This window comes from Aspergillus sydowii (genome assembly GCF_001890705.1).
Source record: "Aspergillus sydowii CBS 593.65 unplaced genomic scaffold ASPSYscaffold_15, whole genome shotgun sequence".
Taxonomy (NCBI): domain Eukaryota; kingdom Fungi; phylum Ascomycota; class Eurotiomycetes; order Eurotiales; family Aspergillaceae; genus Aspergillus; species Aspergillus sydowii.
This window is the reverse complement of record NW_024467873.1, coordinates 203233-219649: the sequence shown is the minus strand read 5'-3', so window position 1 is coordinate 219649 and position 16417 is coordinate 203233. Positions and strand designations below refer to the sequence as shown.

The 16417-nt window shown below is 50.6% G+C and overlaps 6 protein-coding genes across 6 annotated transcripts; 2 read left to right on the top strand and 4 right to left on the bottom strand.

Moving 5' to 3' along the window:
- Positions 1-325: 325 nt before the first annotated feature.
- ASPSYDRAFT_50501 (Zn(II)2Cys6 transcription factor) lies at positions 326-2414 on the bottom strand. The gene is made up of 6 exons (XM_040848092.1): positions 2314-2414; positions 2047-2199; positions 1105-1986; positions 952-1046; positions 787-883; positions 326-726 (listed from the first exon to the last, which is right to left on the bottom strand). Exons 1-6 carry the CDS (start codon positions 2372-2374, stop codon positions 608-610), a joined length of 1407 nt encoding a protein of 468 aa, XP_040697544.1. The 5' UTR covers positions 2375-2414; the 3' UTR covers positions 326-607.
- Positions 2415-2728: 314 nt separating this feature from the next.
- ASPSYDRAFT_50500 (uncharacterized protein) lies at positions 2729-4073 on the bottom strand. The gene is made up of 5 exons (XM_040848091.1): positions 3755-4073; positions 3603-3704; positions 3396-3555; positions 3270-3346; positions 2729-3216 (listed from the first exon to the last, which is right to left on the bottom strand). The coding sequence occupies exons 1-5, from the start codon at positions 4004-4006 to the stop codon at positions 2893-2895; spliced, it is 915 nt and encodes a 304-aa protein (XP_040697543.1). The 5' UTR covers positions 4007-4073; the 3' UTR covers positions 2729-2892.
- Positions 4074-6744: 2671 nt separating this feature from the next.
- On the top strand, positions 6745-8445 carry ASPSYDRAFT_161787 (uncharacterized protein; the record flags this gene model as incomplete). Its single annotated transcript, XM_040843032.1, has 1 exon — positions 6745-8445. One exon carries the CDS (start codon positions 6745-6747, stop codon positions 8443-8445), a length of 1701 nt encoding a protein of 566 aa, XP_040697542.1.
- Positions 8446-8979: 534 nt separating this feature from the next.
- On the top strand, positions 8980-10718 carry ASPSYDRAFT_162023 (cation:proton antiporter; the record flags this gene model as incomplete). Its single annotated transcript, XM_040843052.1, has 2 exons — positions 8980-9975; positions 10023-10718. 2 exons carry the CDS (start codon positions 8980-8982, stop codon positions 10716-10718), a joined length of 1692 nt encoding a protein of 563 aa, XP_040697541.1.
- Positions 10719-11777: 1059 nt separating this feature from the next.
- ASPSYDRAFT_161786 (VIT and vWA domain-containing protein) lies at positions 11778-13916 on the bottom strand (the record flags this gene model as incomplete). The annotated part of the gene is made up of 2 exons (XM_040843031.1): positions 11778-12304; positions 12356-13916. The coding sequence occupies 2 exons, from the start codon at positions 13914-13916 to the stop codon at positions 11778-11780; spliced, it is 2088 nt and encodes a 695-aa protein (XP_040697540.1).
- A 577-nt stretch (positions 13917-14493) lies between these two features.
- On the bottom strand, positions 14494-15851 carry ASPSYDRAFT_50498 (uncharacterized protein). The gene is made up of 2 exons (XM_040848090.1): positions 15691-15851; positions 14494-15643 (listed from the first exon to the last, which is right to left on the bottom strand). The coding sequence occupies exons 1-2, from the start codon at positions 15725-15727 to the stop codon at positions 14646-14648; spliced, it is 1035 nt and encodes a 344-aa protein (XP_040697539.1). The 5' UTR covers positions 15728-15851; the 3' UTR covers positions 14494-14645.
- Positions 15852-16417: the final 566 nt, after the last annotated feature.

The window sequence follows — 16417 nt, the reverse complement described above, 5'->3', positions numbered from 1 at the left end:
CTTGGCCGGGTGGATCGTCCATTGATCTGGGCAGCCTCCTGATTTGTTGGAACTCTGATGGTGTTTTACTCTTAGATAACCTGATTAGGAATCATAGGCGTCTGTTCTAGCTATCCATACTAAAACTTGTCTTTAGTCCACATCCACAAAGGGTACAACTCATATTATGGAATCTACTCTTCCGGCATCCTGCCCCAACAGTGAAGGTTACGCAGAAATTCGCGATATTTCTTTCGAAGTAGATCAGCCCGAATCTGGCAATGTTAGTGCTACTGCACGGTCCAGTTCTCATGACGTCCCCAGGTAGTGTAAGCTGCATAGATAACTCCCGAGAATCCTTTTTGTGTGAAGTCCTACTTTGCTACTCTATATTCATAGTAATACGATAACATCACGCGCCATTCTTCTGCAAGACATCGATAATAGCTGCCAACCTCCCAGCGACAATGAGGGTCTTTAGACAATCCCCAGTACTAATCTGAACATTCATTATTCCTCTCAGCATACCATTTGCTGATGCCTTAAGCAGATATATAAAACCTGACATTTACTGCATCGCTAATGTAACCCTTCTGGACCTTCGAGAGAACGGCGCTTTGTCTTGCCATCAACAGCAGAGCTGTCTTTCGAGCTTGCTTTTCGTGTGAAAGCCAGTGCGTGAGTCGATATCGTCGAGTAATAAGATAGCTCTCTCTCTAAGCGTATTGTCTCTGACGTGTTTCGCCGCTGAAAAGGTGAAGAGGGTGAGCACATGGAAAATATACAACCGCCGTCGTGATTTCTTACCGTAGCAAAGGGGCTGAACAACAACAACGATAGCGGAGTCTGGAATGCTTGACAGAGCCATCAGAATTATCTGCCTTGCACGCGCGTCGACTTGTTCCTGCACCGATGTCAGAATCGGGCTCAGCCACAGCTCGAGTAAGGGACGCGTTGCTCCAGGAGACTCACCAAGATCTCATCCACGTTTTCTGGCCCCTCCTGAACCTTCTCAAGCTCATACCCCAGAAGCAGCATGGATAAATGATAGAAAACTAGCGCAGCGGCTTTTGAATCCCCTACTGTCAGGTTTTGATTTGGAATGTTTGGAGGGTAGAAGCGTACCAAAATTCGGTCGTGGAAACCAGTATCGAATATTCCCATCTTCTTCATATTCAATCGCTTTCCACTGCTTTGGGCATAGCCGTAGCCAAATACACAGTTCGTCTTGCAGAGCTGCTAGCTCTCGCTTTCTCCGTTTTGTCCCACTCCTCGACCGTTTCCCAAAAGCGACGCAGACAGTCTCAGCGGTCAGTCGTAAAACATCATTGCAGAATGCATCCTCTGCTGGCTCAGCTTGCGAAAGGTCAAAGTTCGGCCACAGGACTGGGTCGTGCAAGGTAGGCGAAACGCGGTTCAGTGCTTCAGCCACTTCGTGGCGTGCATATATCCAGAACGAAGCGCGAGTTAGACAGCTTGCTGAGTCGTGGGCATTTATTGAATCTACGATTGAGTGTGCGCCTTTGAAATGCCTTTGATAATCGAGGCCCGGGAATGCGAGAAGCTCATAGCTGCTTAGTAGAATTATTACCACAATCGCGAGTTCCATCTCTCTGGGGTAGGCGTTGAGAAGACGAGCCAGCAAATGAACGGCTCGGCCGTAGTAATGTTCAGCCACCGGTTTCCAGGTCAGGGGGGAACCAATGAGACTCAGTTGCCGTGCTGCAAGAGCGCAGATAGCATTTAATACAAGAGGCGACGATGGGGCCATACATAGGAGTCGCCGTTTATAGGTGAGCTCTGAGTCAAACACATCCATCCAAGTCGAGATGCCTTTCTCGTATACCTGGAGAAGATGGACGATCTCGGGCGTTATCATAGACTCAGCGGAAGAATTGCTCTGTACCTCTTGTCTTTGATTTTCCCGATAACTCTGAGGCTTGGGTGTAAAAGTAGAGTTTATTCTGATGCACTCGTCTACGCTGGACTCCGCACGGGTTTCAGTGTCTGCGAGCGCTTCAATTTAGCAATAATCATACTAAACGAATCCAACTTGAGCCATCTTACGTCTCTCTTCTCCGACGGCCGTTGGAGCGAAACTGCTCCATTTCGACAAGACAAATTCCGGTTGTTGGCACTGTAGTCGTGACTTTCTACAGTTGCCACAGATAGGCCGAGCTTCGTCGCAGCGAGTATGTCTTCCTCGACACGTAAGACTGCGTCGATGGTCAGGAACGAGGTAAATAGCCTACTGTACATATACATCTTACCAACCTATACTTGTTAGCTGATGATGCTTCATAACGCGTGCACTTCGAGTGCTAAAGTACGTACCCTTCCTGCTGCGAGGTCCGCGTCGGCGGGACGTACGCCCTCCTGGCAAGCCCCGGTCCATGGGAACGAATTATTCAGGAGGTCAAGTCCTGATCGCTCAGATGGGCGCAATGAAGCAATGAATCTGACCAAGTTTGACCGACTCCCACTTCGATTCTCATGCGGGGAAATGGAGCTTATGTCAGCGTCCTGTCACCATCTAAGTTAATAGTTCTATATCATTCAGAAACTCAATACCAGCAGCCGAAAGTGCACAAAGAAGTCATTAGATCTTTACGGTAAAGGTTTGTGCCAACTACCGTTGATGCTGCTTATACTAAGAGTTACCTTGGGACCTGGAGAAGGACCTTTATCAGAGGTTATGCAGGCTGTTCATAGAGTTTTGCCGGAGATAAGGGGGCTGCTCCGAGATACTGGCATTAGGATGGATAAATATGCACTGTTGAAGTAATAAGACGGAGTGACTCGATAAATATAATATTTATATCTGCTACTCTACATTGAAACAACTACCACCAGCGCCACACCCCGCTATACATGCAACACATTAAAATATACAACATCATCATAATACCACACCTAGTGCTGCTCATGGAAGTCCTGCGTGTTGAAGGGAGTAAACTCCTTCACAATGTTGGTATACGTTCCCTTGAACGCAGGGTCGTGCGCAGCCTCGCGGGCCTTGACGACCTTGGTGTCGCGCTTAGAAGACCCACTGATAGAGACAGTGGCAGAGTTCTCGAGATGACGGTCGCAAGTACCACCAGGCAGGATCTGCTCGCCGGCCTTGTCTTGGAGCAGGGTGTACTGGTTCTGGATCTTCTGGTAGTCGGATTGCACGCCGGGGAAGCCGCCGGGGACGACCTTGTCGTAGATTCCAACGACCGTGTTCTGGGCGACGTTCTACATGATAAAGTCAGACAGGTTCATATTGGGTAAATGATTAGGGGAGGTACCTCGACTTGGTTGGTGCGGGCGTAGTTGTCAGGGACCGCAGAGTCCTTGTTGTAGGCGTCCTCCCATTCTTGGGTTGCTGCTATGCATTAGCCATTTGATGATGGGTATAAAGGGAAGGGACTTACAAGACAGAGCACCATCGACGTAAGCACCAAGCAGGTCGAGACTGTGTCCGGTCTCGTGGAGACAGACGTCCAGGTTGGAGGTCGTCGTTCCAGACAGAGCAATGTTTCCGTTGGAGTTAAAGGCCCAGTTGCTACCGGGAATGCTCAGGACGTGACGGACCTAGTGCTGTTAGTTTGGATCATGAATAAAGAGATGCTAATGCATACCCAGCTGCGCATTCTCACGGGCACGCGGCCGAAGGTGTTGAGAAGGGTTTCCAGGTCTTCGGAGGAGTCCTTGTGACGGCAGACGCTCCATGCATCTTGGCACTATACGGCATTAGATGAACTGCTATGAACACTCTCTTCATGGGACGTACATCGTCGTAGAAGACGTCGTAGACTTCAAAGTCGGCGGGGTTGAGGTCCTGGCCCTCGGCGATGCTCTTGCAGTCTTCGGGCATCAGCCCGTCCTCCCACTTTCCCCAGTAGGGACCTCCGTTCTGGGGGAGGTTGGCTGTGTTTCCGTCAAGAAGGTAGTCGAGGTCGGGTGTTAGGGCAGGCTTGCCCAGCTCGGCGCTGGCAGGGATAGCCGCGAGGGCGGCGGCAAGAAGTACAGATTTGCTGAGCATGGTGACGGGTAAAGTGGTATACAAGGAGTCGGAATAATAAGATTGTGGACTGTAGAAACAAAGAGTTGATCTGTTGATCTTCAGATCGGTGGTGGAGATCGGCCCTTATATACTTGCGTCTGTCAACAGTCACACCCAGATCAAGATCAATAAGCCTCTGCTGCGCAGAACAATTCCTCAAGCTGTCACCAATGAAAAGGCCACAATCTAGCCGAACACAAGCCTCAAGATCCTTCTCACGGTTTTGCCAAATCAAAGGCACTGAATACGCTGCGCCCCTGGCCCCCATATCTTGGCAGACGGCCTTGCAATTTAAGCCTGCACAATCCGAGGCGGAATGTAACTCATCGTCTCAAACCAGCAAAGCCAACGGTGATCTCTGACGGGAGATGCAGCTGCTGAAACTGGGGCCATCATGCACAGCCCTAGAGTGGAGGCGCTACGTCGAGCTAAGTCGCGAAAAGCCCCAGAATCAGGCGAAAATCCGGTAAGCTCCGTGTGTCGTTTCATTCCTTGCGGGTCGACAGTCTGCATAGGCTCACAGCGCAGAGGCGGAGCGAAGTTTCACTCTCTTCATTCAGTGGAATCAGTTTATTGTGGTGGTCGCTTGCACGTTTTGCGTCCCTGTAGTATACGACGTTGCCATCCGCAGACCCAAACTCTCTACAATTTCAACCCCTGAACAGTGAACAATAGATTAGAACTGCAACGGTCAGCAATAGATCCCTCGGGCTACCCAAGTATCCATTCTTTCCATCACGGGTACAAATTAATATACCGTGCGGCTGAGCTCCGCAAGGAATGGAACCACATCCATCACTCAGTCACACCGCATTCCCCAGACCTCCTTGCTTGAATATCCTATTCTATCTGGTATAGCTCACTCTTGCTGTCGAGGCGCTGCCCCATGTTTCGCGATGTGCTAGCCCAACCCGACACCACTGCAAACCAGGCGCCGGACGCCACCAGTTCACCCTTCAGGGGATCTTCAATTACAACTTTCAATCAACTCTCTGAATTCTCTAGTTGTCAGTTACCAGTTAAAAACGGTCAGCTGCCCCACCTCAATTTCGACAGCGGCTCCTGTAAGCACTACGAGCTCAGCCCTGTCGACGGTACATCCTGGATTCATTTATAGAACACGCTCCGCGGTATGTCAGGCAAGACGGGGAATTTGGAGTCGTGCTGAACCGGTACTGAACCAGAGTATCTGCCGTTCAGACCAGCAAGCCTTCAAGTCCCTCTATTACCAGGCCCGTCGTTGATCTTCCGGATCGCCAGCTTATGGAAGCATAGTTGGACGCGAGATGAGCTAATGTCGACTGTCGCTGATACGAGTGCAATAAAGCAATACTCTGTATGACTGCGCTTTTATACATAGTCCGTAGTAATCTTCGGTAGTGGGATATCAACACGCTAGACAAAAGGGTTTAACTGTCGGATCCGTGCGGTGGAGTCAATAGGTTGATTTAGCAGCTAACTATCTTAAATATGTGGAAAGATATTGATTAGGAAGCCGCCTAAGCTATATATATTCTTAACTAGCGAAAACCTGTAGATGGATTTATAAGGTTAATATTTAAAATAGGATTAGCTAGGACCTGAACTCAATATTTTCATATATAACCTTCATAATCTACAAACCTATAATGACCGACCATATAAACTTTATATGTAGTAATCACGGTTACCTGCTTAATGTCATGGACCGTGGGAAGACTGATACTGCAAACGAGTTAGCTACATTATTAGTTTATTAGTCCCTAGACTGAGTGAGTGTGCCTAATTCTCGTGATAAAATAGGGACCTGCCTATAGTCTAGCTATTTAAAAAACAAATATATTTGTCGCCGCGAAAATGCAGTCATACTGGTGGAGGATAGCTATAGGCTTGAGATCAGGCAAGCAGACATGGTAATACAGCTCGGAGCTGTTATAGGTCCATCTGGCGGGAGATCGCTTCCGGTAAAGCCATTTTGGAGTAGGTACACCGAAGGGCAAAAGGGTTCCAAAGTAACATGAATCAAGCAATACCTTGGAATTGGTATCCCGTTGTTCCAGCTCAACAACGTGGTCGGTCAAAGTTCGGTAAATCGGTCTTACCTTATAGCACTCGAGTTGATTAATAGAGACAAACGAAGAAAGGAAAACGAAACTCGATGACATCTATCTTGAAATCGACGTTGTCGCTGCCTCCTTGCCGTAGTTATGCCGTTTCTGCTTCTGGATTCTACCGCCAGCAGTCGCCATCGGCCAAAATACTTCGGATTTTGCAATCAGGTCCGAATGGTGGAGACTGGGGTGATATATTTCCACCGGAACTCGGGCTGACAGCCACGGCATTCGGGGGAGTTGACGTGCCTGATCGTCTGCAGATCCGGAGACCCCTGGCTTCTGCAGACAACGATGGTCTCCAACTATCTGTCTCCAAGGGGAAACGGCCGATTAGGATCCTGGACCATGACGTTTCAGTGCGTTTCCCCACGGGAGATCGGTTGAACTTGTGCAGATCATCGTCGGGGAAATATCCACAGAGCAGCCAGCTCCGCATTGGCATCCACATTGTACGGCCTAATCTTCTGTATAAAGAGCCCAAAAGGACCCGTCGGAATGAATAGAACCAAAATTGAAAACAACCTACTAGCGTTTTCTGTCGCAATGTGGATTACCTCCCATCTAGGCGTGGCCATAGCCACTGCCATTCTCTCTCTCTATACAACCGCCGACGCCCATCGACCCATGGAGAATCTGGGCCGCGGTGTCGTTGCAATCCGCTCCGCAGACGACGCGGCCTTCATCAGCTGGAGAGTGCTCGGTCTGGATCCAGAGGACATCGGCTTCAACCTCTACCGCGCCACAGGCGACGGGGACGCGGAGCTCCTCAACTCGGACGTCCTCACGGGCGGTTCCAACTACGAGGACTCTTCGGCGGATTTGACGCAGGATAACACGTACTATGTCACTACGGTCGTGGATGGGGAGGAGAGCGATGCGAGTGAAAGCTGGACACTTGAAGCCGACGCCGAAGTTGGCCCGTATTTCCGCATTCCGATCGAATCTGGTGGCGCCATTCGGTATATCTGGGTTGGGGATCTGGACGGGGATGGCGAGTATGACTTTGTCGTGGACCGGCAGGAGACGCCGCAGCGGCTGGAGGCGTACGATCGCAATGGAACGCGGTTGTGGGAAGTGAATATGGGCCCGAATAGTGAGAATCAGGACAATATTGAGCCAGGGTCGTCGGCGTTTGATTTGGGGCACTGGGATGGTGTCACGGTTTATGACTTTGATAGTGACGGCAAAGCTGAGGTTGCGCTGCGCATTTCGAACGGCGTGGTCTTTGGTGATGGCGAGACGTTCGAGTATGACGATGATGATCACCAGCTTGTTGCCTTTCTGGATGGGCAGACTGGAGCTCTGCGCGCGACTGGAGAGCTGCCGGATGATTATATCGAAGACGGGCCTTTGGCTGCGCGCTTTGGTGTTGGGTATCTTGATGGAGCGCGCCCCCATCTTGTTGCCTTTCTGAAGAATCGGCAGGATGGCGGGGATTTCAACCTCATCGAAGCGGCGTATACCTTTGACGGCAGCTCGGTGGACCTGGCATGGGCCTGGAAGCGCGGTGACGAGGACGCCCCGGACGGCCACAATACCCGCATCATCGACGTGGACGGCGACGGGGTGGACGAAGTCGGTGAGATCGGGTTCCTGCTCAACGGCGACGGCACGCTGCGGTATTCTCTCGGTCCAGCTGGCGTTGTCCATGGTGATCGGTGGCACATTGCGAAGATGGACCCCGGCCGTGATGGCCTCCAGGGGTACGGCGTGCAGCAGGATAACCCATCGCTCCTGTGGGAGTACTACTATGATGCCACAGACGGCACCATCATCTGGAAGCACGACGGCGATGAAGAAGGCGACAACGGCCGTGGAATGGCGGCCGACATCGACCCGAACTACGACGGCATGGAGACCTGGTCGTTCCTCGGCGTGTACAACGCCGCGTCAGAGGAACTGACTGACGAGGAGGACGTGTACCCCTATCCCCAGCTCAGTGTGTGGTGGGACGGCGACGAGCTGCGCGAGCTTATCAACGACGGAAACATCGAGAAATGGGACTACGAGGCTGGCACCACTAACCGTCTCGTTACAACGTACCGCTACAACGCCACCACAGCCGACGGCGACCACATGTTCCAGGGTGATATCCTGGGCGACTGGCGCGAGGAGGTGGTCTTTACCAACGGTGACTACAGCGAGTTGATCATTTTCACCACCGATCAGCCGTCCGATAGACGGTTGTACACGCTGATGCATAATCCGGCTTATCGAAATGGGGTGACCCTCAAGGGCTATGTTCAGGATAGCCATGTCGATTACTTCTTGGGATCAGGCATGGAGACGCCTGCGGCTCCTAACATCACGTATGTTGGGGCTTAGGTGTACGGAATGGCAGGAACGTAACCCTAAGTAACCTCGGTATCTACTTTGTTCCATATACATTACAGTCGTTACCGGCTAAACTCGTTTTGTTGCTCTGAAAGAATGTGTATATTATGCGGGTAGTTTGACCTTGTCTGGAGACTGTTCGAGGCTCGCATGAAGTCATTCACAGGCTGTATACCGGTAACTTGCCCCTTGGATAGTCATTCCTTACTGGTTCAGTCCCATTCCTGCTTATTCATCCGCCTGTCACTTAGCACAGCACGTGATCCTGGCGTTCTCTCCCCGATTTCTGACATTCTGAGTGTTCATCGTTTCACTATTCTGAATCTGACTTTATTAATACTGCTATCAATACTATCAGTCTTTATCTAACTACAGCATCATTGCTTCCTCCTTGTTGGCTTTCGTATCTGATGGAGTCTTTTGTCGTACTACACTGTCTACAATTTCCACGCCTGCTACGGCACAGATCAAGACGCCATCATCCTTCGCATCCAACCAGGCAAATAAACTATTCCCCAAGTTGAAATGGCAGAATCAGCGTTTGTCTACCATGAACCGGCAATTTCCACCATCCTCAACCAGTCTGGTTTCCTCCTGGTCTTGAACCTGGTGAACACCTGCCTGGACAAACTTCTATACTGTGGTCTAATCGGCCAGCTCTTCATTGGCATCCTCTGGGGTACCCCCGGGGCCAAATGGCTCGATCACGACGTGGAAACTGTAATGCAGCAACTTGGCTACCTGGGCTTGATCATGCTGGTCTATGAAGGCGGCCTGTCTACAGCCCTGTCCTCCCTCCGCGCCAATATGTATCTCTCCGTCGCGGTAGCCGTGACCGGAATCGCCCTTCCCATCGGCTTGTCGTTTATTCTTATGGAATTGGTCTCGGCAACACCGCTTCAGGCTTTCTCTGCTGGTGCGGCGCTGAGTGCGACCAGTCTAGGAACCACGTTTACTATCCTTTCCACTACCCAGCTCATCACCTCGCGTCTGGGCACGGTGACTACCAGTGCCGCGATGTTTGACGACGTAGTCGGCCTCGTCATGGTTCAGATCATCTCGAACCTCGGCGGGGGTGGTGACTCGTTCACCCCGGTAACTGTTATCCGGCCGCTGTTTGTGTCAATTGGGTTCGGTGTTGGTGTTGTCTTGGTCTGTAGATTCATGGCGCGTCCGGTTTTGGTTAAGATTCTCGAGTCAAAGGCCAAATTACCGCAGTTTACACGTACATCGCAATTTGCATTCATCGGTTATACATGCTTGCTTGTTGGTCTGGTCGCTGGTGGTACTTATGCCGGGACGTCAAGCTTGTTTGCGGCGTATCTTGCTGGGGTTATCACTTCGTGGTTTGACAGCCTGGTACACACAAGCCAGACAGAACAGCAACAGCAGAACGACAACAGTTCTCAGGCGCAATCTGCGAACACACCTCAAACTCCCAGCTTGCGCGTCACAGGAATGTACATCTACGAACATTACTACCGTGGGCCGGTTACTCGAATCTTGATCCCCATGTTTTTTGTAAGCGTCACCCTCCAACCTGGCGTTCACTTATCTGACGAATCTAGGCATCGATCGGTTTCGCGATTCCCATCACCGAGATGTTCCGAGGCAGTGTCGTCTGGCGCGGCGTCGTGTATGCTGTCCTGATGGCGTTCGCGAAGATGTGTACTTGTCTGTGGCTAGTCCGGATCTCACCAGGCTCTGGGCTTCGCGCCTTTGTTCGTGTTTTGAAGGCGCCGCTCAGCTATACGACATCTTGCATCTGGGGCTCACGCAAATCCAAGGAGACTCGGACCGAGAAAGGGGCCAAACCGGCTGCGGCCGACAGTCAACTTCAAGAAAGTACAGATGGTACCGAAAATCCTGGTCCCAATAATCCTAGTCCCTCCAATTCAGAAACCGATGAAGACGCCATCACGACAGCAAATATCAACACACCTCAAGAACAAACACAGGATCGTCCATCCGCCTCTCTCCCCCCAAAACCCAAGTCACTCTACCCAGCCTCAATCCTAGCTTTAGCCATGACCGCCCGCGGCGAGATAGGCTACCTGATTGCCTCCCTCGCAGAGTCAAACGGGATCTTCGGCGACACCTCTCAGGGCTCATCTGAGACTTACTTAGTCGTCGTGTGGGCTATTTCGCTGTGTACATTGGTAGGTCCCATCGCTGTTGGAACACTCGTTAAGCGTGTCAAAACATTGCAGCGGAAACGGGCGGATTCTGGCGGACCCGATCCGTTGGGTGTTTGGGGTATTTGATAAGTTCAGGCTCTGGTCTCTCTTTTGATTGCACACCCGTGGTGTAGTTGAAGTCTCACAGCCTAACACTGGCTTGGGGAAGGCTCATCTCAACGGAACGAGTGTCACGGATACTCAAGGAATTCAACATCCTAGCTAGACAAGTCTATATCTGAGTGTTTGCTTTGAGGGGTACTGCTTACATTCAACATATATTTGCAGAGTTTTTTTATTGTCATCAATAATTCAATACATCTTGTTTCAGCTCATAGATTATATACCGCCTCTGCATATTAGTTATTACTTGATCATTATTTATAACGTAGCCTAAACACAGCAGCATTACCGTGATCAATGCAGTTTGACCACTCTCAGTTTTTGACATCTCTAGCCATTCTCTCAGCAACATCCAACATAGATCCCTGCTCGCCCTCTCCAAGGCCCATCCCCAGATGCGGCTGCATATACTCCCTTGCCTTCTCAACCATTCGCACCCACAGTCTCCGATCCTGAGCATACTTCACCTCCAGCCAGACAACGATAGCAGCCGTCACAGCAAGTTCCCACCTGACACCTTTGTCATGCAGGGTTTGAACAATACCATGTACGTCACTTCCCAAACACCCCAAGGCCTCGGTCTGAGGCACATCGAACACGCCAGCGGATTTTTGAAATTTCAGCACGCGGCGAATAAATGACTCTTCCTGCGTGTTGGTCTGGAATGACTCTTCCTCCTCCTCCATGTCGGGCAGAAAAGACTCTTCCTGCATCTTGATTTGAAATGACTCTTCGTCCGTGCTGGTTTGAACTGACGCTGGCTTCATGTAGGTATGTGTCTCGGTCGTAGGACGTGGATTCATAAGGCTAGCCCTTCTGAAAGGCGCCGAGACAGCTTCTGCTATTCTCGACAACGGGTACATGGCCGTACGGCGTTTCCTCGCGTGGGTAATTGCCGACCCCAGCTGGGTACCGCACGAGTCGATACTGTCGCTTACCGTGTCCACTGCCCCCTGCAGCTGATAATGCAGGTTTTTCAACGCATGCATATGCCTTTCTACCGAGCCAGGCTTGAGGTTTTGGTCATGGTAAGCAAAGTGTCTTAATCGGTAAATGCAAGTTGCATGTGCTGACAGATCTTACCAGGTTTTCAATTTCCGAAGCATACTCTGGCCGTTCTGAAGACTCAGTAATATCTGTATCTCCTCTATCCATCTCCACGGCGACGAAGCTCGTCCATTGCGAGAGGAGGGAGTATTTGCAGCCGAGACGTTCTCCCTCTTTGCGGGTCAACTCTTTCTCCTTGGTCGAGTCTGCGGGAATCTGTTTGTCCCGTTGGATCCAGCTTTGTCTACTATCGAGATCGCGGAGGAGAGCGCCGGCTGCAAACTGGTGCAATGTGGAATCGGGCTCCTTCAGGACGTGCAGTGGGATGGCGGTGATGGTTTCCTTGCCATCGGTGGATCTCTTCTTTATCTTCACCATAGACTGGGTACTTATCTGGTTGCTCTCGTTCTCGGCGAGTATGTAGATTCGATTGCGGATAAAGGGACTCATAGTCGATATGTCTCCAGGGGACATCTGAACAGCAGGCATAAGTCCTGTCTCATCTAGACCGCTTGTTTAGAGAAGCCTCTCTTTAGAATCATCGGGATTCCTACCTTTGCTTTCCACAGTGATGCCTTCCACTTCAATATCCACACCGGCAACATGGCCACTCATGGCAGCCTTCAATACGGCAACCATCCGTTCATCCCAGCTACCACTATCCACGAGGGGGATGATCTCAGCATAACCACCACCTGCCCTCGCGATGCCCTCGACGAGCTCATGAGAGACACCATTCCCGATGCCCATGGTAAAGAACCGAACAGCACCCTCAGATTGGACGCGCGTTTTGCGCACGAAATCAATCGTCTCCCCCAGCTCCCATACCTCGCCGTCGGTAAGAACAATAACGTCCATACTACGCGCCTTCTTGTCTCGCGCAGCAACCACAGCCTTAAGAGCAGGCAAGAGCTCTGTACCTCCCATGTCGTTTTTAAAGCTGGAGACGTATTTCAGTGCTTTGGTTAGAGTGTCGTCGCTGTATTTCTTGGACTTTGGCCATAGTGACGCGTAGTCGCTTCCAAAGCAGTACAGATTAAATAGAGTGTCAGGAAGACCGCGGAGGAAGAACTCTAACGACGATTTCAGACCAGCTATTTTGCTCTCGTACATGGATCCTGACCGGTCCGCTAGGAATATCATTTCTCTCTCTGTCCCTTTTATCAGGGACTGGTCTCGTAGCATGAATCCCGGTGGGATCTCGAGCATCATTGCGGAGGATCCGCTGGGGGATCTTTCGAGGGCGGCTTGGGGCTGTTCGTCGTCGATGGCAGGACGGGCAGAGATGGAAAGAATAAAGTCTTTGTCTAGACAGGCCGTGTCTTGGAGCTTCACAGAGGCAGTTGTTCTTTCTGGAGACGCAGAACCAGCCCAATGTTGAGATCTCTGGCTCCCTCCCATCTCAACAGCCACCTCGTGGGTGTCGCTGTGGATTTTTCGCATCTCGGTGGTGCTCAAGATATCGACGTCCAGAGAGAATCGAGCGTTCCGCTGTGGTCCGGTCTTGCCAACCAGTTCAAACTCTGGGATTCCATATCGAGGAGCGATATAGGTGGGAATAGTCAAGACAGTCATTGTCACCTCGTCGTCCAGGGTGTACTTGAGGAAGAAGATAAACGACAGCTTAACTCGCACCACTGTATTTGCCGGGATATTGCCAATTTCCGTCCTAAATATATCCAGCCTATCCTGCTCGACAAGGCCAGCAGAGCGGCCGGTGCTAACTGCCTGATCAAACTCCTCTCTCGCCTCTGGTTTCGGCTTCACCTGCCCCTGCAGTGTCTTTGTCTCTCCAATCTGACACTGAAAGTCGACGACGCTCGACTCGTACGGCATGGGGAATTGGTATATCGCCTTGTCGATACTTTCCGGGGCGTCGTTGCAGAATGTTTGGGTTAACGTCGGCTTGGCCATTCCTTGCGTGACATTGATGGAAACGTCTACTGAGGATGGTAGCAGCTGCGCTTGTCGTTTCTGAGGTGTCTCTGGCTCCGATGACGAGGTTTCTCCTGAGTCTTCATCCTCAGGTAGGGGAACCCACACCCAGGAGCGTTCGTCCTGGTGAGGACTTGGTGGCTCGACGGCCTCAAAGATGATACACGGTTTGATAGTCATGACGAGTGAGGCTCAAGTTTTGATAGTCAAACAGAATGGGGGATCGGGAAGGGTATTTAAATTCCACAGGGTATGTGATTGCCTGAAGTTACGATTCTGCCTGGATTTATGATACGGCCTGATCTGCAGGGTCGGGGGCTGTCTGCCAGTTATCTGCCAGCGTTGCCTCGTATTAGCCAAGCTGCCAAGTTGAGGGGATCCTGCCACTGCTCGAGAGGTTCAAGCGACAGGCTGCCATTTAAACTAGAAACACCTTCTTTCGAGCCGCAAGTTGGATGGCAAACAAAACATTCAGTAGCAGGTGCCTGGTAGCTCCAGTTGACTTCCATGCTAGGTAGCCCATCTCTAATCCTGGAGCGTTGCCGAGTTATTCCCGAATTGCCGATGGCAATAACTTCCTGCCACGTTGGAGATCACGGTCCTGTCGGTTAGAAGTAAAAGGGCCCATATCATATAGCTTGAGAAATTGTCCAATATCCGGGACCGCCTTATTGAACTCTACTCTACGATACAGTAAGTAGCCATGTCGTGGAGACATGGATGTCCGGCCTCATAATCGGTGCCTGCAATCAAAGCGTACGGTCAGAACATGATGATATCCATTATTTTATACTTCTATGGCTCCATTCTATCCAAGTTGATCCAATATCCGTAACATATCCGCCGTCACTCCCATCGCCGCCACAGAACCCCCAGCCCCAGCACCCCTGATAATAAGCGGGTCATCGTCTACCGCTTCGTATAGAAGCTGACGATGTTTTCACGCCCGTTGAGTCTTGCAATGGGGTCATCAGGCTCAAACCACTTCAAACCCACCTCTGCCTTCCTGCTCACAATGTCAACACGGCCCACATACCGCAATACCTTGCCTGCCTTCACAGCCCTATCCCTCTCCTCGTCCATCCTCCCATCAAACTCTGATAATCGAGCCAAAAACTCTTCAACACTGCCCACGGCCTCCAGTTCCTTAGGTATAAGGCTCTGCACAGGAAACGAACCCGGCGAGTCGATAGACAACCCCGCCAATCGAGCCAGAATGGTAACTTTCCTCGCAACATCCAGCCCATTTAAATCATCGCGCGGATCCGGCTGTGTATATCCACACTCTCTCGCCTTCTCCACAATATCCGACCACTTTCCACCACCGCCACAAGACACAGTGGGCGATCGAGTTGAAGACGTAGCGAACGGCGCAAACTCATTAAACAAAAACGACAACGTCCCACTAAACACCCCCTCGATTCTTTTAACGCGGTCACCAGTAATCCCAAAATCCCTCATCGTAGATATAATGGGCATCCCGGCCCCAACGGAAGATTCATGCCCGATTAACGCCCCGCCGCACCGCGCCGCGTCGAATATATCTCTCCATAACTCGTAGCTCCCCGAGAAGGCTTTCTTATTGGGAGTTACGATATTGATTCCCCGTTCCAGGAAGAGGGGATAGGACTGGGCGATTGTTTCAGAGCTGGTGTTGTCTGCGAGGATCACCCTGTGGGGGGCATTCGCGAGGTATGTTGCCAGGTTTTGGAGGGTTGGTAGAGATTTCGTGGTGCCTGGGGATTGGAGCTGGGTGAGGGCTGTTTCGATGTCGATTGGTTTGTAATTGTCGTTGTACAGCGCGCCGTCGGTTGTGGCGAGGTAGATGAGGTTGAAGTGTGTGCTTGGGTGGTTGTTTGATATCCACGAGAGTTGGGAGAGGACGTGCGAGCCGACTCTTCCGACACCTGGAATTAATTAGAAGGTTAATTGGTGGATGACGGAGCAAGCTTACCGAGGATGGCGATGTTGATGTGTTTTGGGGTTGCCATTAGGATCTTTTCTGTGTTGAATATGTTAAATGGGGAAACGGAGTCCTCATATATTTATCTGGCTCGGGAAAGTTTTCCACGCCGTGGCTCAACTAACCCGGTTTATATTGACTGTGGACCCGTGATAAATGCGTCGCTAATTGAATATTGACTGAACGTGTCCAATTGGATTATAATTGCTGTCATTGTGCGATTCCGCGGACAGTCTCATCGGGAATGTTGTATGCCATTCCCGATATTCCCGACAGACACGATCAACGTAATCGACCGATGAGTAAATCAAACCTGTCTCCACATCTAGTATACCGGTGTTTAAGGGTGTCAGGGTAAACAGCTAGGGTACATCCGGTGGTAGAGACCAAAAGGCTTCCTGTATATGCTCGACAATGACCAAGAGCCAACTTTTCACAGTACGCACTACAAGTCTTCCACCATACCTACAATAGATTTCTATCCTGTCTCAGTTAACTAGTAATCTAGTTCTACTAGAGATATTATCACTAGAGAATAATAAAAAGAATAACTTGTTTTAATACTAATTTATGCAGAGTAAATAATTTCCATAATTAGTTTTATTAGTCTTAAAAATAACTAATTGTTCTCTTATATAGTGTAAGACCCTCCGCAAGACAGCCTGGGTATTCGCGAAGGAGTGAGCTGAGTGCTAATGGGTTAACCTAGACATAGGGG

Bases quoted from the DNA above. Each gene is read 5' to 3' on its own strand.
- ASPSYDRAFT_50500 (XM_040848091.1), bottom strand. From the start codon at position 4,006: ATGCTCAGCAAATCTGTACTTCTTGCCGCCGCCCTCGCGGCTATCCCT. The intron at 3,705-3,754 runs GTACGTCCCATG...AATGCCGTATAG, and splicing joins ACGACGTCTTCTACGACGAT to TGCCAAGATGCATGGAGCGT. The intron at 3,347-3,395 runs GTAAGTCCCTTC...AATGCATAGCAG, and splicing joins CGTCGATGGTGCTCTGTCTT to CAACCCAAGAATGGGAGGAC.
- ASPSYDRAFT_50498 (XM_040848090.1), bottom strand. From the start codon at position 15,727: ATGGCAACCCCAAAACACATCAACATCGCCATCCTCG. The intron at 15,644-15,690 runs GTAAGCTTGCTC...AATTAATTCCAG, and splicing joins CATCAACATCGCCATCCTCG to GTGTCGGAAGAGTCGGCTCG.
- ASPSYDRAFT_50501 (XM_040848092.1), bottom strand. From the start codon at position 2,374: ATGGACCGGGGCTTGCCAGGAGGGCGTACGTCCCGCCGACGCGGACCT. The intron at 1,987-2,046 runs GTAAGATGGCTC...AAGCGCTCGCAG, and splicing joins GGCCGTCGGAGAAGAGAGAC to ACACTGAAACCCGTGCGGAG. The intron at 727-786 runs GTAAGAAATCAC...TCACCTTTTCAG, and splicing joins TGTTCAGCCCCTTTGCTACG to CGGCGAAACACGTCAGAGAC.